At 36.9% G+C, this 26,583-nt stretch overlaps 1 protein-coding gene and 1 non-coding gene across 4 annotated transcripts in view; both read right to left on the bottom strand.

Moving 5' to 3' along the window:
* FOCAD (focadhesin) overlaps window positions 1-26,583 on the bottom strand; it is a 314,136-nt gene that overhangs the window by 272,472 nt on the left and 15,081 nt on the right. For 2 of the 3 annotated variants that reach the window (XM_077966008.1, XM_028835129.2), the window contains 3 exons: window positions 8,180-8,268; window positions 5,410-5,484; window positions 3,165-3,319 (listed from right to left, as the gene is read on the bottom strand). In XM_077966008.1, the coding sequence (XP_077822134.1) occupies window positions 3,165-3,319; window positions 5,410-5,484; window positions 8,180-8,236 (287 nt within the window). In that variant the 5' untranslated portion in view covers window positions 8,237-8,268. Of the gene's footprint in view, window positions 1-3,164; window positions 3,320-5,409; window positions 5,485-8,179; window positions 8,269-10,549; window positions 10,690-26,583 lie in introns of those variants that run through there. The other variant, XM_077966010.1, reaches the window with a different exon arrangement.
* Window positions 7,394-7,477, bottom strand: MIR491 (microRNA mir-491). Its single transcript, NR_032543.1, has one exon. It is a non-coding gene; the product is annotated as a microRNA mir-491 (primary transcript).

The following is a 26,583-nucleotide window of genomic DNA, read 5'->3' on the forward strand; positions in this document are numbered from 1 at the left end:
GAGGTACAAGGAGGAGCTGGTACCATTCCTTCTGAAACTATTCCAATCAATAGAAAAAGAGGGAATCCCCCCTAACTCATTTTATGAGGCCAACATCATCCTGATACCAAAGCCTGGCAGAGACACAACCAAAAAAAAGAGAATTTTAGACCAATATCCCTGATGAACATCTACGCAAAAATCCTCAAAAAATACAGGCAAACCGAATCCAGCAGCACATCAAAAAGCTTATCCACCATGATCAAGTGGGCTTCATCCCTGGGATGCAAGGCTGGTTCAACATATGCAAATCAATAAACATAATCCAGCATATAAACAGAACCAAAGACAAAAACCACATGATTATTCCAATAGATGTTTCCAGAAAAGGCCTTTGACAAAATTCAACAGCCCTTCATGCTAAAAACTCTCAATAAATTCAGTATTGATGGAACGTATCTCAAAATAATAAGAGCTATTTATGACAAACCCACAGCCAATATCATACTGAATGGGCAAAAACTGGAAAAATTCCCTTTGAAAACTGGCACAAGACAGGGATGCCCTCTCTCACCACTCCTATTCAACATAGTGTTGGAAGTTCTGGCCAGGGCAATCAGGCAAGAGAAAGAAATCAAGAATATTCAGTTAGGAAAAGAAGAAGTCAAATTGTCCCTGTTTGCAGATGACATGATTATATATTTAGAAAACCCCATTGTCTCAGCCCAAAATCTCCTTAAGCTGATAAGCAACTTCAGCAAAGTCTCCGGATACAAAATCAATGTGCAAAAATCACAACCATTCTTATACACCAGTAACAGACAAACAGAGAGCCAAATCATGAATGAACTCCCATTCACAATTGCTTCAAAGAGAATAAAATACCTAGGAATCCAACTAACAAAGGATGTAAAGGACCTCTTCAAGAAGAACTACAAACCACTGCTCAGTGAAACAAAAGAGGACACAAACAAATGGAAGAACATACCACACTCATGGATAGGAAGAATCAATATTGTGAAAATGGCCATACTGCCCAAGGTAATTTATAGATTCAATGCCATCCCCATTAAACTGCCAATGACTTTCTTCACAGAATTGGAAAAAACTACTTTAAAGTTCATATGGAACCAAAAAAGAGCCCACATTGCCAAGACAATCGTAAGTCAAAAGAACAAAGCTGGAGGCATTACGCTACCTGACTTCAAACTATCCTACAAGGCTACAGTAACCAAAACAGCATGGTACTGGTACCAAAACAGAGATATAGACCAATGGAACAGAACAGAGTCCTCAGAAATAATACCACACATCTACAGCCATCTGATCTTTGAAAAACCTGAGAGAAACAAGAAATGGGGAAAGGATTCCCTATTTAATAAATGGTGCTGGGAAAATTGGCTAGCCATAAGTAGAAAGCTGAAACTGGATCCTTTCCTTACTCCTTATATGAAAATTAATTCAAGATGGATTAGAGACTTAAATGTTAGACCTAATACCATAAAAACCCTAGAAGAAAGCCTAGGTAATACCATTCAGGACATAGGCATGGGCAAGGACTTCATGTCCAAAACACCAAAAGCAACGGCAACAAAGCCAAAATTGACAAATGGGATCTAATTAAACTAAAGAGCTTCTGCACAGCAAAAGAAACTACCATCAGAGTGAACAGGCAACCTACAGAATGGGAGAAAATTTTTGCAATCTACTCATCGGACAAAGGGCTAATATCCAGAATCTACAAAGAACTCAAACAAATTTACAAGAAAAAAACAAACAACCCCATCAAAAAGTAGGCAAAGGATATGAACAGACACTTCTCAAAAGAAGACATTCATACAGCCAACAGACACAAGAAAAAATGCTCATCATCAGTAGCCATCAGAGAAATGCCAATCAAAACCACAATGAGATACCATCTCACACCAGTTACAATGGCAATCATTAAAAAGTCAGGAAACAACAGGTGCTGGAGAGGATGTGGAGAAATAGGAACACTTTTACACTGTTGGTAGGACTGTAAACTAGTTCAACCATTGTGAAAAACAGTATGGCGATTCCTCAAGGATCTAGAACTAGAAATACCATTTGACCCAGCCATCCCATTACTGGGGATATACCCAAAGGATATAAATCATGCTGCTATAAAGACACATGCACACGTATGTTTATTGCAGCACTATTCACAACAGCAAAGACTTGGAATCTACCCAAATGTCCATCAGTGACAGACTGGATTAAGAAAATGTGGCACATATACACCATGGAATACTACGCAGTCATAAAAAAGGATGAGTTCGTGTCCTTTGTAGGGACATGGATGCAGCTGGAAACCATCATTCTTAGCAAACTATCACAATAACAGAAAACCAAACACCGCATGTTCTCACTCATAGGTGGGAATTGAACAACGAGATCACTTGGACACAGGAAGGGAAACATCACACACCGGGGCCTATTGTGGGGAGCGGGGAGGTGGGAGGGATAGCATTAGGAGATATACCTAATGTAAATGATGAGTTAATGGGTGCAGCACACCAACATGGCACATGTATACATATGTAACAAACCTGCACATTGTGCACATGTACCCTAGGACTTAAAGTATAATAATAATAATTTTTAAAAAAAGGTTGCACGGAAGATGTTTGTTGAATGATTACCAATAACGAAGTTTTATTATCATTTTTATCCAAGGGCACTGTATTTCATTACGTCTATACCCACTCCTGTGTTTATTTTTGGGGTTTGTGTGACAGTATTATGTTCTTTGAAAACTAAATAAGAAAAAATTTGAAAAAATAAATATTTTCAGTGGGCTAAAAAAAAAAAAAAAGTCAGGAATCTGCATTGCATTTTTGAATTATAAACTATTTAGCTATGTTCATCTTAAAAAGAGCAACAACAAATTTAAGTAGAGCCCCAAAACTTAAGTACTACAACTGACCACAAATTCCAAAACTGTAGGATTTAAATTAACATGATCTTTTCATATCTGAAACAGCAACTGCATGATATTTTAAGAGCAAGAAAAACAACTGGCAAGTAGGATGAATGCTGACTCTTAATAGGGATTTAGTGAATTTTTTGTCCTAAAAACTTAAATCATTAACTGATTTAAATCATAAATGTCAGTTATGATTAAAACTTAAATCATAACTGACCAAACACTGAGGAAAATGTACCTGGTTGATGGAATCAGATTGAGTATCCCATTGAGAACATAGCTGAACTCTGCATGATCCTGAGCAACGAGTGCCACCAGACCTTCACAGCAGGCTGTTCGAACCACTACATTGTCACTGCAACACTTCTCCCACAGCAAGTTCAAAGCAGGAGTCTGAAACCAAACCAGTGATTAGAAGACAATTCTGATGAACAGCAAACACACACACACCTTCGGTCATTCATCAATGAGTAATTTGTTCACAGTAGGCTAGCTTTCCTTTATAAAGATGATGCTGTTGTCACTCTGTTCCTAGAATAAAATGAAGTCAATTTTCCAAGAGAGGTAATGGAGGTAACAGCAACTCTCTCTCACCTAGCATCATCGCTGTAAAACAAGGCTGGCTGCAGGCAGAGGTATGACCCGAGTTCAAGCGACACAACAAAGCTGAGACTTGGCTCTAGCACGCTGCTCTAACCAAACAATTTAACCAGACACTAATAGTATCAGTATATCAGTTAGTCTAAGTTGAACTCCAAATAATATTTATGCCATAAGCCTTCAATTACAATAACAGTTATTTTCAGAAAATGTTCCTGCTCTCCTACCACCAACCTCTATCACCTACATATACCTCACCACCACCCACAATGCCCCTGCCACAATTTCTTGAATTCTAATATGGGCCCAGATATAAGAGACAGAAGTAAGACAGGCAACCAGCAAGCTGCTCATTCCATGGCTAACAAAAAAAAAAAAAAAAAAAAGCCTAGGAAAACTGCTTGCCCAAGAAGGAAACTGACTTTTCCCCCCTCACACTGTGACTCTGTCTTCATTGATAGAAAAGCATGAGAAGGACATATAAGTAAATATAAGTTTTCATTTTAGAATGTGTTGCGGGAAGTCAGGGGCCCCGAACAGAGACATTGAGACATGAGAATTGCTTGAATCCAGGAGGCAGAAGTTACAGTGAGCTGAGATCGCGCCACTGCACTCCAGGCTGGACAACAGAGCCAGACTCTGTCTCCAAAAAAAAAAAAAGAAAAGAAAATCAACATCATTTGTACCCATTTTCCCTCTGTAGCTGGCTGAGAATCTATTCTATCTTAGCATCCCACTATTAAAATAACAATACAGTTAACAATCACTACAGGAAGGAAATATTTATATTCTACTTCTCCTTTTATTCAGAAAGACATTGTGTTCAACTGTACTGACAATATCAAAGGGTTCTAAAAACCATCACTGTATTATTACACCAGAAAAACAAAACAAACAAATAAATAAACTGCTGCCTCAGGTAAGACTGTGTAAGCATTCATTTTTAATAGAAGAGGAAACAGTTACAGGTATTTGACATTCAATAAATCCTGGCAGTTTAAGTAAAACCACTAGATCTTCTCAAAGTACACAATGTGATTATAGGCAGGATTAAGATCAGAGTTCTCAGAAAACCTAATTTATATGACTACATACAAACACCAGACAAATGCCAATTAGTGAAGTGTGTCCTACACTTACTTCAACATGTCTGCAGAAGCAATAAAGAAATGTAACTTGGAGCAGCTAATCAAAAAGAATGTGAGAAAAAGGAAATCAATTTATTTCTGCTGTGAAAAAAAAGAATCTTATTTCCATCACTTATGTTCCCTATAGAGGACACCTGAGAACACCTCTCTTAAGAAGAGTTACCCAACTAGCAGGTCAAAATACACAATGTTGATCAAACAAACCCCAAGTGGTATATCTCAGTAAGCTGGCATTGCTTCAACTCTGAGCATTTACCTGCTGTTTGTGTAAGATGGAATTTTTCAGCTTTGACTGTCAATGTATGACCTTTCCAACCAAGAACTCACAGCTGGGGCTGAGCTGAAGCATGAGAAATCTACATCCAAACAGAGCCACTCTGTTCATTCTCTTCATTACCCAAATGATTTCCTCAGAGATAACTCTATCAATCTTCTCTAAAGCATGCCTTCTCTCATTCCATCCATATTGTTTTTCATCAATAGTCGTAAGAATACTCCTCTCCAGCCCCTCCCTCCATTTCTCATTCCTAGAGTGTGTTTTAATAAATTTAAAACTTTTTTATTGCTATACACTAAAAAGACAAACAAATTATCAAAAAAGGCAATGAAGTTCTCACAGTTCAAAAACATTTCTGCTGTAATCTGAACTATCAGGGAAACAAGACAGGTGCATATGTGATCCAGCTAGTAGCAATCTTATCTGAAGAAAATTGAAGCATAAAGTTAAACACAGACCTGATTTGTAGATTGGTGAATCTTTTCTGAAAAACCATTTTCCTTTAGGACTGCAGCAATAAGATGACCCACAGCCTAAAAAACAAATAAAATTAATGAACACAGTCCCTTAGAAGTTATTTCCAAATATCAATACTAGTTAATATGAGTGTATCAGGTAGTCAATTGGGAATAAATAAAATTCCCATTTACTAAGTGTGTGCTATGTAGAAGGCATTGAATTAGGCACTCCACATGCATAATTTCTAATCTTCAGAATAGTTCTCAAAGTAGGCATATCTATCCCAGGTTACCAATAAGCAACTATAGTGCATAGAGGTTAAGAAAACTGCCAGATTTTTGGTTCAAATTGCTGTCAGTCTCAGAAGATAACTTGAGATTGCTTACTCCATTAAAACATGAGTGAGAAACCCCATAGTTTTTAAAATCATCTTTGCACTGAAATGAAATCCATCATGCTTCATCACACCGTTAACGAATATGAAGAAAACTCGTCTTTATGACTATAGCACAAACAGACGTGAATCAATATGGCTTCCCTCCACCACCACCCTTCTCCCTCCTGTAGGCCATATAATTTTGATTCCTTTATCATTTTTATAGGTTTCAGCCCTTAAATTCAATTTAAACATAAGCTTTCAGTCTCATAAATCTCTAAAGTTTTCCCATATCCTGCTTTAGTCAAAAAACCCAAAATTAAATTCAAGTCTCTTAAAGGAGTGCTGGTTATATAAAGACATAAATATCATTACCTCCTACTACCTCAACTTTATTCCCCTAGTTCTTCAGCACTACCCAGCACTACAGTCTTAGAGCCAATAGGCTAGTAACAATCATTGCCATTCTGTGTACGGGTTGGAAAAAACTTCACTATTCCAACAACTGTCCAGCCTGCACTTGGGACCAAATTACAGTATAGCTGTGAATAGCTGCCAGTTCTGCAAAGTCTCCAGAATAGCTCAAATAAAAACACAGCACTCACTCCTTCCTCATTTTTCTCTTTGTATTTCACACATTGGAAATGATTTAAGACCACGGTGCTTGTGGTCTAGTTTTGCAATATAAGTCACTCATGTACATGAATATTAAGTTTAGTCCAACTTACTGTCTCTTATCTCCTAGTAAAAGGAATAGTAACAAGAACTGAGTGCCCATGGATAGGCTGAGCTCCTGTTTTACAAAATATACCATATTTCACTGAATGTAACTGACCAGGAATTGCAAGTTGCACCATTATACTGTGTACCACTAAGAAAGAAAAAAGGCTGCCAATTAGTCTATGATATACAATGCTTCTTATAAGTTAGAATTTTGGTTTTATAGTCACACAAGAGTTCTTTTAGACTCATGTAGAAAATCATGCCCAAGTTCACAAATGTGCAGGCAATACCAACTGTATCTCAACTGCTGCCATCAATTACTAGAGGCAATTCAATTTCAAAGATGTTAAAATCTGAAAAAAAATGTGTGTGAATCAATGAAATATGGTGCTAATATTGAGCAGTAGTTACAGAAGAACAATAAGAAATATTTGCAAAGGACAGGACACAATCACAAGAACCTAACAAAACCAATATGAAACACAATAGCGACAAAGAAAAAACTATAGTTCATATTTAGAAAAATAACTAAAAGAAAAGCAGCTTAATTCCCCATTCCCCACCAGATTCAATTTCTCTAACATACTCTAACAAATCAGAGATATTAGCCTAAACTGATTTTTTAAAATACAAAACCCAAGGATAAATCAGCCTACATTGCTACTTAAGTGTTCCATAACAGCATTCAAATAGACATCCTATGCTAAATTATATATATAAATATATATATATTTTCACCTAATTTAACAGTAACATATATGGGCATTTATTTCTTGTTTGTCTATGCTAACAAAGAGACTCCAGGCACAGAAAAATAAAACTGCGAACAGTATCCTCCAAGCCTTCATCTTCTTCTTCATGGTAAGGACCTGTAGGATATGACTCCAACCCAGCCAGGTAGAAGGGAATCTTGCATAAGGAGTGTTCTACTCCTCATGGAAGGGTTCCCCACTACCCAGCTAAGTCAATTCCCACAGCAGACATCTCCGAAGTTAACTGTTGAAAGTATCCAAGGCGCTGTACGTTGTTAAGTCTTCAAGATGGCTTCTGCTGATCTGTTAGCTTTACTCTCACAAGAAAAGACAATAAGCTATTATGATACCTTGATTAACCAGAATGTTTCTAGTTACCTAAAGGCTAACCAGAAAGCCATCTTTGTTTTAACCATTTAACTATTGAAAAGCTCTTTAAAGTTATCACAATCTCCTATCTTAGTAGATACATCAAATTTTTTAACCCAGGATATTTTACTTATTAAATGTCATTATTATAAAACTCTATATAAGGGGTAGGATATGTCTTCTTAAATATTAATCCCTCATGCTCTGTGGAAATATAACTATTTACCTCTGTTCCCAATAATTATAGGCCAAAAAAAAAAAAACAAACAAACAAGCATATTCAGGGGCCTACTAGTTAATCAAGGTTTTATTATCGCTAGGAAGAAAAGTATGATATATAAACAGAAGCTGAGATTGATCAGTTTCAAATATTTGCTTTCCTATCTCAAATATATATTTTCAAATTAACTCATAAAAGCTGCTTCATAAAATAATATAAATCTCTACATGTAGAATAAAATATTTAATGTTAAATATATAAAGTTCAGTTAACAATCCACAGAACAGGTTTATTTGTTACCATGAGCAAAAATAAACAAACAAAATTACCTGTGATTGGATAAGAGAATTTGGAAATTCAAACCTTTTCCTGATATCATCTGACATTTTTGCTTCTCTTACATGTATGTATGCAGCTTCTGTAACCAAAACAAAAGAATATTTGTTAGTCTTCCAACTGGTCTGAATTGGAGCTCCAATTAATTATTCCTCAAATAATGTGAACGTAATCCATTCCAAAGACAACAATGGAAATAAAACACAGGGCTCTGCAGAGTAATCCTTGGAATAACTTCATTGTCATTCAGCACTCAAATGTCATGATTGATAAATAAACTAAAAATGCCCAACAGCTTTTGGTTTTTCCCATGAGAGCTAACCCTGAAAAAGATGAATTTGCACTACGGAAATGAAAAAACTATCCAAAAGTTCAACCACACATTTGAAACAGAAATTAATTCTTCTGTGGATCAAAACTTATAAGAGAGAAAGAGTCAAACTGTCATAAAATTACTTCATCTATGCCTCACTTTGGCACAAGCTTTCATCTAAGCACTAATCCAACTGCTAGTGACAAGTGTGAAGCCTAGGTGAACTTTTTTTCAAGAAGTGTAGAAAAGACCTAGAAATTCACACGTTAAAAAAGACTGCTTGTTTCCTACAGGAGGAACAAGCGAACAATTAGCATCAACTTTCAGTATTTATATCTCACTTATCATTCCTACTAGGCTCATAAGAAAAGTAAAGAAAAGAGAAAAAGAGAGAGAGAGAGAAAGAAAGAAAGATAAAAAGAAACAAAGAAAGAGAAAAAGAAAGAAAGAAGAAAGAAAAAGAGAGTGAGGGAGGGAGGGAAAGAAAAGCATGCAAAAGGATGGGGAAGGCAGGTGGTAAAGCAGGAGTATGGAACTAAAAAGAGGATTTCCTAAGGATCCCAATTTATCCCATTTTCATGAAGCACTGAACCTACCAAATTACACTACTTTGAAAAACAGGGTATTCTAGGTCACCTATTTACTACAATATAATTAAAATTAAAATTTATCTCAATAAACAACCCTAGATTAACTTATAACAAGCAGAAAAACCAAGTTCCCTTGATCTCAAAATTGGACTATTTTGGATTTTCAGATTGGATTTTCAACCAGTTTAAAGTATATGCAAATATTCCAAATTTTTTTGGAAAAAATCCAAATCCAAAACACTTCTGGTCCGAGAATTTCAGATACAGAGTACTCAATCTGTACTTTCCACCCTTTAATCCAAAGCTAAACTCCCTGAACGGGTAATTTATCCTGGTATTTTTCTTCAACATCTATGTCCAACTTTCCTCCCCGAATTTGACATTCCACAACACTGAAACAACTTGTTATAAGATTGTAAACTATTTTTCCTCCCTAAATCTACTTATTAGCTTAAGCAGGTCAAAATTTTTTAACTTCCCAATTGTGTCAATCACAACTTTCTTGTAATTTTCTCCTCCTTTGAATTCCATAATACTTACAACAGAATCTCCTAAAGTGTGTCCCTAGGAAACACAGGAAAAAAATATCTCCATGGGTGAAAGAAAGATGCTATGGGGACATATATTCCCATCTTGAAATTCATTCTCTCATTTAACAAATACTTATTAGTTGCCTATTGTGTGTCCAGCACAGTTCTAGGTGCTTGAGTTATATCAGTGAACAAAATAGGCAAAAATCTCTGCATTCATGGAGCTTACAGTCTAGCAGAAAGTAGCAGATAATTTTTTAAACAAATAATACATAAAATATGTTAGAAGATGGTAAATGCTAATAAAAAAAAAAGAAAGAAAGTGAAGCAGAATAAAGGGGATGAGAAATGGGAGAAGTGCACTCTTTCTATTTTAAATATGGTAGTCCAGGTCAGTCTCTTCTAGAGAGGGTGGCATGTGAACAGATTTAGAGGAGGAAAGGAAGGAAGTTAGATAAGCCAAACAGATATCTAGGGGGAAGAGTGTCACAGACACAGGAAAAGGTCCTCAGCTAATCAACTGCTTAAGCCCTGTCTTAGGAAGAACAAAGAGATGTGCATGCAGCAGAGCAAAGGAGGAAAAGAATGGCAAATCAGGTCAGAGGATTCATGAGAAGCTAGGCCATAAAAGGCCTTGTATGCCACTACAGAGACTGACATATTTATCCTGAGTGAAATGGAAAGCTACTGCACAAAGAGGTGGTAGGGTTTCAGTAGAATCACTTGAGGTACCATGTGGTCAGATTCTGGACGTATTTGAAGGGAAAGCCAATGCGGCTGCTAATGGATTGGGTAAGAGTATAGAAAGGGCCGGGCACAGTGGCTCACACCTGTATCCTAGCACTTTGGGAGGCTGAGGCAGGCAGATCACCTGAGACCAGCCTGGCCAACATGGCGAAACCGTGTCTCTACTAAAAATGCAAACATTACCCAGGCATGGTGGTATGCATCTGTAATCCCTGCTACTCAGGAGGCTGAGACAGGAGAATCACTTGAACTCAGGAGGTGGAGGTTGCAATAAACTGAGGTTGTGCCACTGCACTCCAGCCTGGGTCACTGAGTGAGACTCTGTCAAAAAAAAAAAAAAAAAAAAAAAAAACATAGGAGAAAGGAGTCAAGGATGACTCCAAGGTTTTTAATCTGAGCAACTTTTTTTTTTCCTTTTTTTTTTTTTTTTTTTGGTGAGACAGAGTTTCACTCTGTCACCCAGGTTGGAATGCAGTGGTGCGATCTTAGCTCACTGTAAACTCCACCTCCCAGGTTCAAGCGATTCTCCTGCCTCAGCCTCCCAAGTAGCTGGGATTACAGGCACCCACCACCACGCTCAGCTAATTTTTGTATTTTTAGTAGAGACAGGTTTCACCATGTTGGCCAGGCTAGTCTCGAACTCCTGACCTCAAGTGATGCACCTGCCTCGGTCTCCCCAAAGTGCTGGGATTACAGGCGTGAGCCACCATGCCCAGTCTGAGCAACCTTATTTTTAATCTCAATTCCTTTGGCCAGTTTACACATGGAACAAAACAATTTCAGTGTTACTTCTTACCACGGCATTTTTTACTAAAAAGAAAAGATAGAGCTGCCATCACCTGAGATGGGGAATCAAGTTTTGTGAGGAAGACAAGGAATTCCAATTTGGACAGTTAAGTTTTAGATGCCTCACAGATATCGCAAGGGGAAATGTCTCATAGAAAGTCGAATACAGGAATCTAAACTTGGAGGTAGAGATCATATTGGAGATATAAATAATGGTGCATATTATTAAAGCACATGAGAGGGTCTAATACAAGAAGTCTATTTAACTTTGCTTAACCCAGAATTTATCAAATCTATCTGGCAATGCAAAAATGGAAATACCTGCTAACCATCTATACTATCAGTCTGTCCTGGGATACACATTGGGAAACACTGTTTTACTGACTCCTCCTGTTCTTCCATGCACTCTGCTCCTCGAGTGCTATCTTCCTTCCTGGAGGCACTCCCCAGCCACTCTGCCTCGTGCTGTTGTTCCTCCATACAAACTCTCCCACAGCTCAGTCATCATCTCACACAGATCTCCAAATGCTTCCATACTTTCTCTTAGGAGGCTCTAAAACACCAGAAACCAGGGACATCAAAAACAAAACACATATTTCCTCTCAAAAAACGGTCACTCCAGTTCATTTTTCCCCAGTTCTCCTCTCACAATTTCCTTCACCACCACTCTCTAAATCCAGTCAGCCACAAAATCGGCTTCCTTCTTGCCAGCATCTCAGAGGTTACTCTTCCTCTTCATTCTAGATTCATTATCTTAGTTCCTCATGGCAGGCTTACTCCAGTAACTGCTTAGTCTTGGGGCTCTCCATGCTGAGTTCGTACACTGCTGTCAGACTAGCTGTACTGAAATGCTGTTCCCATCACATCACTTCCCTGTGAAATTTTCATACTGGGTTTTCAGTTGTTTGTTGGATTAAATGCAAATTCTGGTGCCTAGCTTTTATGCCTTCCTATCAATAGTCTTGCCCATTCAACTTCATTTCCACTGCTGTAATTCTAATCTAGCTAAAACAGTTTCCAAAATGGTCCCAAATGTTCAAAATCTGCTCAATTCTACAGGATTTTATTTCTTCTCTCCCAGATAAAATGTCTTCTATATGCTTCCACTGCTTAAATATTAAACTCCTTTCATAGCACACTCTGTTAAGCCTCTTCCAACTAGCTACATCTAACAGTAATCATACTGCTTTATATTCAGTGTTATTGCATTTGGTCTGACCCACATGTAACTATTTATATCAGGACTAGAAATCTGTTTTCTGTAAAGGGCCAGAGCAACTATTCAAGTCTGCCACTGTAGCACAAAAGCAATAGGCAATACATAAATAAATGACTATGGCTGTGTTCTGATAAAACCTGATTTACAAAAAGAAGTGGGTGGGCCATAGTTTGCTAACTCCCAGTATATATAACTATTTTTAAATTAATTTACAAAATTTCTTGACATAATTCCTACAATTAACATTCAAATTTGGCCCTGTGCTCCCAGGAAGCTAGGGTAAATAAACAAAATAAATGATACCTCTTTTATGATCTAAAAGATAAGCAAATATCCTTTATCAAAGAAAACAAACATTTTTGTGACCTGAAACTCTGAAGGAAATTTCTCACATTGGGCTTTATAAATGGAATACAGAGTAATATAATAGGCAATATTCTCAATAACAATAGCAAAAGGAAATGTTATATTACTTTTTTCTTTTTTTTTGCCCAGGCTGGAGTGAAATGGCATGATATTGGCTCACTGCAGCCTCCGCCTCCAGGTTCAAGCGATTCTCCTGTCTCAGCCTCCAGAGTAGCTGGGATTACAGGTGTGTGTCACCATGCCTTTCTAATTTTTTGTATTTTTAGTAGAGGTGGGGTTTCACCATGTTGAACAGGCTGGTCTCAAACTCCTGACCTCAGGTGATCTGCCCGTCTCGGCCTCCCAAAGTGCTGGGATTACAGGTGTGAGCCACTGTGCCCGGTCATATTACTTCTCTTTCAAGCAAACCCTCGATAAAGCCACAGGCATAATGTAACATGTTATTCAGCCAAAAAAGAAAAAGAAAAAGAAAAATCCCAGCTACTGGGGTCCAAGTACAGAGTTTTCTGATGATCTAATCTAACTCAAAAGAAGGCTGACTTTACAGTATCCAGAGAAGCAGGTAAAATTATTGATATGTCACAGAATATATTTACTCAAATATCAATGGTGATAGAACTATACAGAAGATGTGGGGCTATGTACTCTGATCCAGGCCCAGAATGCTGGAATTCTAATGTGGCTTTGGGGACCAGGTGAGCAGCTGCGTAGGCTAATAGCTTATTATAGAAGCGAAGAAGCTGAGCCATCCAAAAAGATGACTTTGTTTTCAGGAGGTGTACCACTGTGGTAAAAGAGTATTGTTTTTATCCAAATTACCTAAGTATAGATGACAAATACCAAAGATTACAAAAGACAGCCCTAATTTCAGTGAGACACCTCAGAGAATGAGTATGTTTTTTAAATCCATAGTAACTTTACCTTTCCTAACAAGTGGCCATTAAGCATTCTCAAAACCACTACCCAAGCTGCAATATGATTTTATATCATTCCTGACTTGCTATCACTGGGCTACAAATTGCAAGTGTCTTTCATTTGCTGAAGACTTATATTTCAAGGTTAGTCACAACCATTGGCCTTTCTAGGTATAAAAACATCATATCCTCTTATGGGATTTCAAAAAAGAGTAAACATGGTCACTTTAGCATTGGCAAGTATAGCACATGTCCTGCCTTTTTTTTTTTTTTTTTAAGAGACAGAGACAGGGTTTCACTTTGTCATCCAGTCTGGACAGCAGTCTACTTTATTTTTAAACTCAATTTCCTTTAGGTATTTTATACATTAAGAAAAAACAATTTATATATTACTTCTTGTCATGCCATTTTACTAAAAGGAAACCAGTAACAATATAATCCATAAACCACATGCTACAGAAATGTATGTTTGATTTTAAAAGATTTATCTCCAACCTGTCAGTATGCCTTTTTTGTCTGTCTAAATTTAAATCAGAAAGGTAATTTTTAACAAGGTCTTTAAGTTCCCAGTGAATCAAAGCAGTTGTTTAAAGTAAGCAATTATCACATTATCTGCCAAGGTACTTCAGCCCCATAAGAATACTTCCAATAAAATTAATCTATCAATTGCACTAATAAAAGAGCAGCAGAAACAATACTTTGGGTTTTCAACTTTCTTTCTCAATAGTTTCTCTAGGACACTGTACAACTACATATCACACAAAAGTACTTAATGTCAAACCTCAAATAAAGGACACACTCTGAAAAAAAAAAGAGGAAATCTAACAATTATGAAAACACAGCAGGGAGAGTAACTGATTATACAAGGTAGTCAGAGGAGGAGGATCCAATGGTCACGAAGGCAGACATTTGACTCTGAGCGCTCTTGACTACCAAATTTCTATATAGGAAGGGCTCAAAGACAGTCATCCGGCTGAAACTCAGGGCTAACAGAATATATATATATATATATATATATATATATATACATTTTTTTTTTTTTTCCTTAAGAGACAGCGTCTCACTCGGTCACTCAAGCTGGAGTATAGTGACACAATCATAGATCACTGCAGCCTCAAACTCCCGGGCTTAGGTGATCCTCCCATCCTCAGCCTTCCAAGTAGCTGGGACTGCAGGCATGCACCACTATGCCTGGCTAAAGCTTTTTTTTTTTTTTTTTTTTTTTTAATTTTGTAGCGACGGGGACTCCCTCTGTTCCTCAGGCTGGTCTCAAACTCCTGGGCTCAAGTGATCCTCCCACCCTCAGCCTCCCAAAGCACTAGGATTACTACAGGTGTGAGCCACCACATCCAGCCCAGAGTACATTCTTAAAGCTAGTTTACATGAGCAGTATCATCAGCAAACTGAGAAAATGGCTGACAAAAAATGAATACTTCATTCACATTAATGGGCTCTATGTTTCAGAGACACAAAATCCAGGACTTTTCTTTTTCTAACATTTTATCAACTATTCCAATTATCAGTTATGGAATTTACTTAGTTTCTTCCTCCCACAAATTAAGTTATGAAACCATCAGCCTAAAACCATACTTTTAAACACATATTTTGACAATTTTTATCTTTTTTATTACTTTTTGTGGATGGCTTATAGAAAACCTGATGGGCACTATCAATAAATTTTGAGGTGATTTTATAAATTTATCAAGACTGTGGCTCAAGGGTGGATTCTAGAGTCCTCCGGCTGATTGACCCTGTCCCTCAAAAAAGAGGGGAAAAATTCTGCCTATACTTTTCAAATGCCCACCTTGTTCTACTGTCTAATATGGATCTCTTTCTCATTCTTCTGCTGCTTAGCTTCCCAGTCCCTAAGTATTTCTATATATCCTCTCCAAGATCAGGCAGCTTGATTCTGTTTCATCACCTTGTATTAAATCCTGACACCTGCTCACACTTAGCCTCAGCTCTTGCTTCAAAAGCTTTAAAAAATCCGACTGCCACCTAACTCCCAAATTAACAGGACAAGATAATTGGAACCCTTTTAATCACAGTTGATCCTTGAGAAAAGGTCTATTTATATGTGGCTTTTCTTCCACCTCTGGCACCCCTGAGACAGCAAGACCAACCTCCCCTCTTCTTCCTCCTCCTCACCCTACTCAGCGTGAAGGTGAAGATGAAGACCTTTATGACGATCCACTTCCACTTAATGAATAGTTCTCTCCTTTATGATTTTCTTAATAATATTTTCTTTTCTCTAGCTTCGTTATAAGAATACAGTATATAATATACAAAATATGTAAGAATCAACTGTTTATAATATCCATAAGACTACTGGTAGTTAAATTCTTGGAGAGTAAAAAGTTACATACGGGTTTCCGATCTCATGAGGGATTGGCACCCCAAAACCCCAAATTTTTCAAGGGTCAACTGTATATGATTCATGAAAATTCATAAAAATTGAAAGTTTTCAACATTAAAGAGCAAGTGCAAGAAAACAGTAATTTTTAGTCATTATATTCTCAGAGAGACCACTAAGACACATTAAAATTAAACCCAGAGTAGAAAACACTTTTATCTTAGCCAGTAATTTCAAAATCAAGCTGAAGTAGATAGCAACTCAGTGGTGTGACAAAGCCACTTGGTCAATATTATAATCAGAGAAAGCAGCAACCATATGATGTGGAAGAGACTGCTATTTATCCACCAATATCTGTTCTCTTCTTTTGTATTAACAAAACTGTAACCTGAACAGCTTCATTACATTTCCCAGGCTCAAATATGGTACAGTATGAACATGTGATCAAGTTCTCTCCAGTGGTGTTTGAGCAGAAGTGACGTGCCATTTCCCGGCTGGAGTCTGCTTCCTCCAGTCTCTCTTCCGAACCACAATGAATTCTGGGCAACAACCTAGATGCAACCATGCACATGAAGACAATGGCCCTGGGACTCTGTTGAAGAAACAAAATGGAAAGAACCTGGATCCCTAAATGATAGCTTGCTGCACAGCTGCATACTTGGAACTCCAACTATTACAGGAAAAACTTCTACACTGTTTGAACCATTGCATTTTGGGGTCTCCTTGTTGCAATATCTAGCACTTCCTTAACTAATATAATGGACCTAACATCATCTCCCTCCCTACATTTGTTCACTAGAGAAATGAAGAAACAATGTCAGAGAGGTTAAAGCAACTTGCCAAAAAGGGAAGTCATCACGACCGAGTTCAAGTGAGAACAGAGGTTTCTTGACTTCCAATCAAGTGTTCTTTCCACTGGACCATCGGTAACATGAGGCATGGCCTGCACATTCCACATCACTTACCATATCCCAGGAATTTTAAGATCAATAATTCAAATACTGAGAAAATTTACATGACGATGAGTTCAGATGATCTCACTCGTTGCCATTTACTAAAAGTACAATGAATTCTATCAAATTCCTGCCTTTACAATTTAGTTCCTTCTCAATATCACATGCTACTTACAGATTTTGAAATGGGAGTCTAAAATAAGATCAAAGGCAGGAAATTCCAAGTCAGAACTGATTGCTGTCCAGGAAAACAAGACATTAAAATAAAAAATAAAACCACAAACTTGGCCAGGCACGGTGGCTAATACCTGTAATCCCTAGACTTTGGGAGGTCAAGGCAAGAGGATCACTTGAGCCCAAGAGTTTGAGACCAGCCTGGGCAACATAAGGAGACTCCATCTCTACAAAAACTTTAAAAATTAGCTGGGTATGGTAGCTCAAGCCCACAGAAACAGCTACTTGGGAGGCTGAGGTGGGAGGATCACTTGAGTAGATCAAGGCTGCAGAGAGCCAAGATTATGCCACTGTATTCCAGCCTGGGTGACGGAACCAGCCCCTGTTTTTAACAACAACAACAAAAAAAACCCACAAAACTGAATAATGCCTAACTAGTTACAAATTTTATCTAATTATTCTTGAATACTGTGTTTTAAAGTGTGGTATATGGATGTGTATTTATATGCTAAATATATGAGTATATCAATGGAAAACAGTTATTTTTTAAAATCTAAGGGCGTATGAATGTCTAGAATTTTTGTAGCATCCAATCTAAATCTTCAAAGTTAGCTTTTTTATTTTTTCCAATATCATAAATTTTAAGTATTTTTCCTTCACCAAAACAGTTACATATATTGCTCAGTACAAAACATTTTCTAAATAAAGACTTTGTGTTCATACAAAATATCTACAGTATATTTACAATAAAACTGATACCCAATTATTTTAAAGGTGTTACTGGCCAATAAATGTCTAATCTGAATAGCAAAATCTCCATATTCACAATCTTACTTCAAATACCATTCAGTCAGCTAAAATTATTAAAACATCACAGAATGGATGTTTTAGATATTTTGCTTGTATTTTCTCCCTTCAAAAATGACTTAAATTTTGTATACTCACTCTCTAAAATAACTTACCTAATTCTTAGCAAATATTAATATGGTACAAAGTATACATAGAGTAAGGATGTAATATTTGGGATTTTCTATAAAATACCCAAGTATAGAAAGAAAAATAAAAGAAGATTGATAGATGAAACAGGAATGTCTAAATGTTGACAATAGGTACACTGGAACTCATAATACTAGTCTCTATTTCTGTGTTTGAAATTCTCCATAATAAAAGGTCTTTTAAAACCCATGTATGTGTCTCTTACTAGGGGAAAGGCAATATTCTAAGCATTTTACATGTATTAACTCATTTAACCCCCATAATAACCCTGAGATAGGTACTCATTTTACAGATTAAGAAACTGAGGCACAGAAAATTTAGATAACTTTCCCAAGGTCACAAAGTGACAGAGCTGGAATTCCAACCTAAGTAGTCTCGCTCCAGAGTATATATGCACAAAGAAAAGCCCAGAATGTACAAATTGTGGATAATTTTTATTTTTGCTCAATCCTAGTTTCTAATTTTTCTATGAGAATATGTGTTTTGTAATTTTAATAAAGTTACCAAAATAGGAAAATCTTGATTCACATTCTAATACATTTTGTAGAAATAGAGGATACAACTTTCTGACACCCAAATCACTGAAAGCGTAGAAATCCATCATTAAAGGGTGTCATAAAGTGAGCAGCAATTTAATAGAAAAATTGTTGATAAAATGATGAAAGATTACTTTGTTACTTATGTTTACCAATGCTTTATGAAAAGAGTAATATTGAAAAGGGGCCAATGTAATTTAGCCAGACAAAGCACTTAAAAGTTTTCTTCCTTCATTTTCAAAGAGAAACATAACCATTATAATTTCCCCAAGTAGACTCCTAGGAAATCTTCCTCCAAAATAAAAAGTCTTACTCTGGAAAAGAATTTTATAGACTGATTACAAGTTTATTGGCAAGATTTTTTATTGTTGCAGAGTGACCAATCAACCTCATTTGGTATTTTTCCTAAAAACTAAATTACTAAATTCATGTAGAATGAAATAGATACGGTTTAGTTATTTTAATTTGCATTACTTAGTGTTAATGAAAGCTGAAGACCAAATGAACAAAAAAATTTTACAGGAAAATAGTAAATTTCTCTATTTTCAACAAAGTCAATGTACATACAACAAATGGACATGGAGAATATCTCTATATTTGAGTACTTAACGGTTACAAGGACAAAAACAAAGTTATCGCAGTACTGTTAGAAGAACTACAGTGAAAATGGTCGAATGAATAAGATCAATAGTGCACTGTGAAGCAATGACATATGTTCTTTTGCAAACTCTAAGACTGTCCACAGAGAAGATAACACCTTAATCTGATTAAGCTCACAGTCTTACATACCTCTATCATGCTAACAGAGCAATCTGACACAGAGAGCAAAGCTCTGAGGGGCTTTGGAGAGCCCCCTTTGGGGGCTAAAGGGAGCAGGGAACCATAGACCTGGATGCAAATCCTGGTTCCAGCACTAGGCAATCACTTACCATCTTGGAACCTGTTTCCTCATTGGTTAAACAAGGTCTTGGGAATAACAATATAAAGTATGCCTTAAAGCCAAGAGAGTCTTGCACATAGCAGGTACTGTAGAAATGTGTGCTTCCTCCCTCCCTCAGTACCATGTGGGACAGTCAAGGAAGGTGAATGATGGAAAAGAATTTGAATTTAAGTGATAAGTAGGGAGTCTCTCATCAAGTGAGCAGTAATGAAGTAGAAAAATTGTTTTAATGATAAAAGATTAATTATTTATATACAAAGATGGGATCTTACATGCAAGCCATTAGAAAGAAATAAGACACCAGCCCCAAGGTTAGAATATACATAAGGTTCCCATTTAAAATACAGTTTATGCAGCACTATTCACAATAGCAAAGACATAGAATAAAATACAGTTGACTTTTAACTCATATGCTGAAAACTTTTCAATAGCTCCCCATTGCAACTCCACAGGAAGGCCGAAAGGTCCTAGTCTCGCAACACTCCTTCAGTTAGGGCGCTTTAGCCACATGGGCCTTCAGTTTCCTCCTTGATCCACCCCAACGCCCACACCCTCAGCTCCTTCCACATCTGGGTCTAGAACTCTCAGGCCCCTCCGCCTCAAGTGCTCTTGACTTGTTGTTCAATTGTTCAAATAAGCTGTTTCTTCTCTCCCTTCACATGTTCCCTCGAATATTCCCTATCTCCCCACCACCCCCATAGCCTCATATAGTTCCCTACCTGCCACCACAGTGACCCACTACTGTACCATTCATAGTTTTTATCACAGTCTCAAATGATTGGTCATTTACTTATTTCTGCTTCCCTACTCTAACCCCACCTCCCCAAATGCAAACTCTTTAAGGCAGGGACTTTTTTCACCACTATCTCCCCAGCATATAACAAACACCTATTCAATAAAGATTCACCGAAAAAGTGCAAAGCATGACATAGAATTTGGAATGCCATGTTGGATTAAACAGCTCCTATGTGCTAAGCACTCCACAAGACACTTTAATTCCACTAGATCCTCACAATAACTTTGGGGTAAATATTAACTCCATTTCCCACATGAGGAAATAGGAGCTCAGAGAAGTAGTCACTTGCCTGAGGTTATACAGTAGTATTAACAGTCAGGATTTATTGAGAATTTTACCATGTGCTAGGCAGGTACTGTCTCACTGGTATTGTATTCTCTCACTCGATATTCAAAACAACCCCATTACATAAGTACTACTATTAACTTTACCTTCATATGAAAAACCAAGCAAGGAAAGCAGAGGTCAAAATTAATCACCTAATTACGTAAGAAGCAAAAGCATGAATATAAACAGTCTGCCTCCAAATCTCACGTGCTTAACCACTCTTTAAGAAAGTTTAGATATAGTTGACTTAAAGTCTTTGTAAAATTAAGATCACCAAGCAGCCGGTGGCTCATGCCTGTAATCCCAGCACTTTGGGAGGCTGAGGCGGGAGGATCACTAGAGGCCAGGGGTTTGAGATCAACCTAGGCAACAGAGTGATCAATACCCCATCTCTACAAAAAATTTTAAAAATTAGCTGGGCACGGTGGTATATGCCTGTAGTCCTAGCTACGCAGGAGGCTGCAGTGGGAGGATCATTTGAGCACTGGAGATAGAGGCTACAGTGAGCTATTATCATGCCACTGCACTCCAGCCTGGGCAATAGAACAATGCCCTATAGCTAATAATAACAATAATAATAATAATAAAGTTAAACAACTAAAGCTAAATTAAGATAATCCATTAAAGCATTTCGCTCAGAGCCAGGAATATAGCAAACAGTTTTTAAATGTTAGTTATTATTCTTAGTCTGAATCTAATACCTTGTTTTTTCCATTGTATTTTGCTGCATCTCAGGAAATCAAATAAATCCTTAAATGAATTACCTGGGTTTGCATATACAGTGTTAAATCAACTTCCCAAAGCAGCTTATCAGCATATGCAAACAGCTTTGTATCTTTGTATATACTGCAATCCTAAAAAGGTAATCAAGTATAATGTGCACACATTACATATTAAAGGGTTACTCTTTGCTCAGAGCACAAAACATAAAAATTGTTTATCTAAACTTAACCTTCATTTGGCACCATCACGAGCAATACATCTCACACATCTGTATATATTCTTTGGTTGTATGCCTTTATTTCATCATTGACTGTTCAGTTTTTAAGTTCAATGAGTATCTAACAGAGGATAACAATTGGCCACTTCCATCATGACAATTATCAATCTGTAGTAAATCTATGCTTCTCGTCACTGATATCAACACTTTCACATTTATATTTTCTGTTTTTTTAAATAAGCAAATAATCACTAAAATTAATTAAAGCAATTATATACCCAAATGACTGCTCAAACACTACACACATACAGATGGCACTGCCACTGTAAATGAATACTTAGCTGGCAGGAAACCCCACCATGTGACAGGTGAAAACACAGCTCAATGAGACAGGGAAATTTGTGTGTACACGAGTTTACTTGTAAAAACAGGGTTTGAAATAATACTGGAATGCTCAGGAAGAAATGTCCAGAAGCAGGAAGATCAAGAGGAAGCCACTGCATGTTCTTTCTCAGTTCCTGCAGCTGCCTCAGAAAACAGGGCTTGAACTAAGACTTGGCATCACATTCCAGGCAGAGGGAATATGAGGATATGGTTTGAGAGGACAAAGTGGAGAGCTAAGATCAGTCTCTAATGTCCCTTCCAGCTCTGAGAGGGTTATAATCACTGCTCAAGACATTCTTGTCTCATCCTGAAGGGCCTAGTTTCCATCTATGTAGCAGTTGTACCTGCTCAGATGCCAGTAAAGAAGAATCAGACCGGTGGCGCCAAGATGGCTGAATAGGAACAGCTCCAGCCTCCAGCTCCCAGCATGAAAAAATGCTCATCATCACTATCCATCAGAGAAATGCCAATCAAAACCACAATGAGATACCATCTCACACCAGTTACAATTGCAATCATTAAAAAGTCAGGAAACAACAGGTGCTGGAGAGGATGTGGAGAAATAGGAACACTTTTACACTGTTGGTGAGACTGTAAACTAGTTCAACCATTGTGGAAAGCAGTGTGGCAATTCCTCAAGGATCTAGAACTAGAAATACCATTTGACCCAGCCATCCCATTACTGGGGATATACCCAAAGGATTATAAATTATGCTGCTATCAAGACACATGCACACATATGTTTATTGCGGCACTATTCACAACAGCAAAGACTTGGAATCTACCCAAATGTCCATCAGTGACAGACTGGATTAAGAAAATGTGGCACATATACACCATGGAATACTATGCAGCCACAAAAAAGGATGAGTTTGTGTCCTTTGTAGGGACATGGATGCAGCTGGAAACCATCATTCTCAGCAAACTATAGCAAGAATGGAAAACCAAATACTGCATGTTCTCACTCATAGGTGGGAATTGAAAAATGAGATCACGTGGACACAGGAAGGGGATCATCACACACTGGGTCCTATTGTGGGGGAGGGGAGGGATAGCATTAGGAGATATACCTAATGTAAATGACGAGTTAATGGGCGCAGCACACCAATATGGCACATGTATACATATGTAACAAAGCTGCACGTTGTGCACATGTACCCTAGAACTTAAAGTATAATAAAAAAAATAAATAAAATAAAATATACATGTCTGAGCAAATTCCAGTATCATGCTCAACAGTGATCTACTTGAAGTGCTTCCATCAATGTGACTTTTATCTTTAATTTTATGTAATATTGTGGACATACCAGTAAATGATATTCAAAAAATTTTACAATGAATTTTCACTATTGGAAAGTTGAAGCCAAAATTGTTATTTTTTATTTTTAAAAATGCCATTTCATTCCTAGAAAACCCCAAATAGTCCAGTGGAGAAAAATTAGAAACAAAAAAAAAATTGAGAGTCATTTGCCTGATTACAAAATTAACAGCTTCCTTATGTATTATAACTGGTGAAGTAATGTGATAAATAAAATCTCCTTTTCACAAAAGCAATAAAATAGTAAAATATTGAGGTATAAATTTAATAATATAATTTATACAACTTGTGCAATAAACGATTTCAACCATAGAATGAGTTTTGTAAATAGAATGAGTTCATTGTTTTTAGGCAACAAATTGGTGTTCTAGAGATTGCACCTCTCTAAATTATGTAAATTCAATATTGTGACAAAAACAGGAACGTAATTTTGCAGCAAACGAATTAGAAGATTTATTGGAGAAATAAGCACTGAAGTATAATGTAGAAAACCTAAAAAGGGGTATTGAAAGTTCATTAGGCTTGAAAAATTTTTTAATGTTTCAAAATATTTCACCAAGACAATTCTGTTGCACTTCATAAAAATATATATCAGTGTATAAAAAGATGCATTATAAAATAAACTCACACATATGTAGAAATTTAGTATATAACTATGGTATTTAACTGGGTGGTTATTTAGAAAAATTCTGAAACTCTATCTCAGATGTTCTATTGAACACACAACATACACACAGACCCTATCTCCTATTAGATCACAAATTTAAAAGTTAAAAAACAAAACTCTTGGTTAAAAACCATGGCATTCTTTCCATAATATGGAGTGAGGAAACTCCAGACAGGAAATGTCTATCTCATAAATTTTAAAAAATAAAAGATCCATTTAACTAAGTGAAAATTTAAATGTTCTCCATGATACAAATAAAGCCAAGATAAAAAATGCCACACTGGGAAAAATATTAAATACGATAACAACAACAACAACAAAACCCCCACAGTATCACTTGTGCATATTTCCCATTGGGGTAAAAGGAATTTTATATAATTTCTTTTAAAAAAAAGTAACATTTACTAATCTTCTATTATACAGTGAGCATTACTCGTGGCTGTTTTTATTTATAGGGTGCTTAATAATCAGATATTAGTTAACCTTTGCAATCAGCCTGGGCAGGAGTTGATTAGTCAATCATTTCATATTAGCATGGAAATATCAAGCAGCATATTCAAGAATCAGAAGAGGATCTTGAAGTGAAACGCTGACATCCAATTGACAGAGTACAGTATGTAGGACGTCTTTCAGATAAAGTTAGTTTAAGAATTTTATTTAAACAAATATGGAGGAGGAGGAGAAAGGAAAAAGGGTTAAGATATAATATGTAGTGCTTCATAATTTTTTTTTAATATTATTATTTTGAGACTGAGTCTTGCTCTGTCGCCCAGGCTGGAGTGCAGTGGCGCCATCTCGGCTCACTGCAAGCTCTGCCTCCTGGGTTCACACCATTCTCCTGCCTCAGCCTCCTGAGTAGCTGGGACTACAGGCGCCCGCCACCATGCGTGGCAAATTTTTTGTATTTTTAGTAGAGACGGGGTTTTACTGCGTTAGCCAGGATGGTCTTGATCTCTTAACCTCGTGATCCACCCGCCTCAGCCTCCCAAAGTCCTGGAATTACAGGCGTGAGCCACCACACCTGGCTGCTCTTCATAATTTATTTAATTAAACAAATGTTAAAACTAGTACATATTATTTTCATACATACAGGCCTAATGGAACTTTTCAACACTCTGTTTTAAGTAAATGACTGACTAGATGAACAGCAATAGCCACTCCATAGACCAGCAACTTACAATAAAGTCAGTGTTCAAAAGAGTTTCATTTCACCCTCAAAGACTACTACTGCCTTTCAGCCCAAATTGAAACACTATCTAAGAAATTGCTCCCAAACTGGCTTACTGCCAAATTGATAGAAGGGTTATCAAAGATCAGATCAGTTCAGGAACAAGCCACACAAATAAGGCAGAACCAGCATGATTCCCAGAACCACAAAAGTGTCCCCAAGTCCCACCTACCATACCTAATTTCATAGGGAACTTTAGCGCCATGAAGCTGAAAGTCTGAGGTAGGCCAAAAACTAAACCACTCTGTGGAACTGGGCAGCCTGGGTACCACTTCCTGAGCATTTGATCTTACTATCTGACACTTCTTGGCTATATCCCAAAGTGTGCCATACATCCTTCAAGTTCTATTCAGCTCCCGTTTTAAAAGTGAGGTAAGAATCGAAAAGGCTTAAAACCAAACACACTTTGTGCAAAAGTATTCATGGATAAATCTAAAAGATAAACTAAGGACTATGCAGATAAAATATTGATCAGTAATTGAAAATAACATTTGTAAAGAGTTTTACTAATGTAAAGAAAAGCTTACAATAAAAAACACTTGAGAAATTTTTGCATACAACCATGAACGCAACAAAGTTTAAAACATAAGCCAGGCGCAGTGGCCCATACCTATAATCCCAACACTTTGGGAGGCTGATTTCAAGACCAGCCTGGGCAACATACAAAAAATCTCGACAAAAAATAAAAAATTAGCCAGGCACAGTGGCATGTCCCTGTGGTCTCAACTACTCAGCAGGCTGAGGTGGGAGGATTGTTTGAGCCCAGGAGGTCGAGACTGCAGTGAGCCAAAGATTGCAGCAATACACTCCAGCCTGGGTCACAGAGCAAGACTCTATCTCAAAAATAAAAATAATTATACATATATGTGTGTGTACACACACACACATATACACACACATATAGTATATATAATGTGTGTGTATATATGTGTGCATGTGTGTAATATAGAGAGAAATATTGAATTAAAAAAACAAATAGGCAAAAATGTTGATAGGGTTATTTCTGAAAAGGATGATGGATGATTATGTAACCTACTGTATTCCCCTTTGCTACTTTTAATTTTATTCTTACAATGGGGCATACATTATTATTTTAAAGTACAAAGCAATTAATTCTCTTAAATAAAAAGATACAATTTTTAATTGCAATTTTTAAAAAAGTGATATTATTTACTCACTTGAAACCACGGTCTTTTATCATTCTCTAAAGAGGTGGTTTCACCGCAGCACACACCAAGACAAAAAAGTCTCACTTGATCCAATTATACCACTTATTAAGAACTATTTAATGAGAAAGTCACACACCTTTGAGTTATTAGA

Source organism: Macaca mulatta, chromosome 15 (assembly GCF_049350105.2).
Source record: "Macaca mulatta isolate MMU2019108-1 chromosome 15, T2T-MMU8v2.0, whole genome shotgun sequence".
NCBI classification, from domain to species: domain Eukaryota; kingdom Metazoa; phylum Chordata; class Mammalia; order Primates; family Cercopithecidae; genus Macaca; species Macaca mulatta.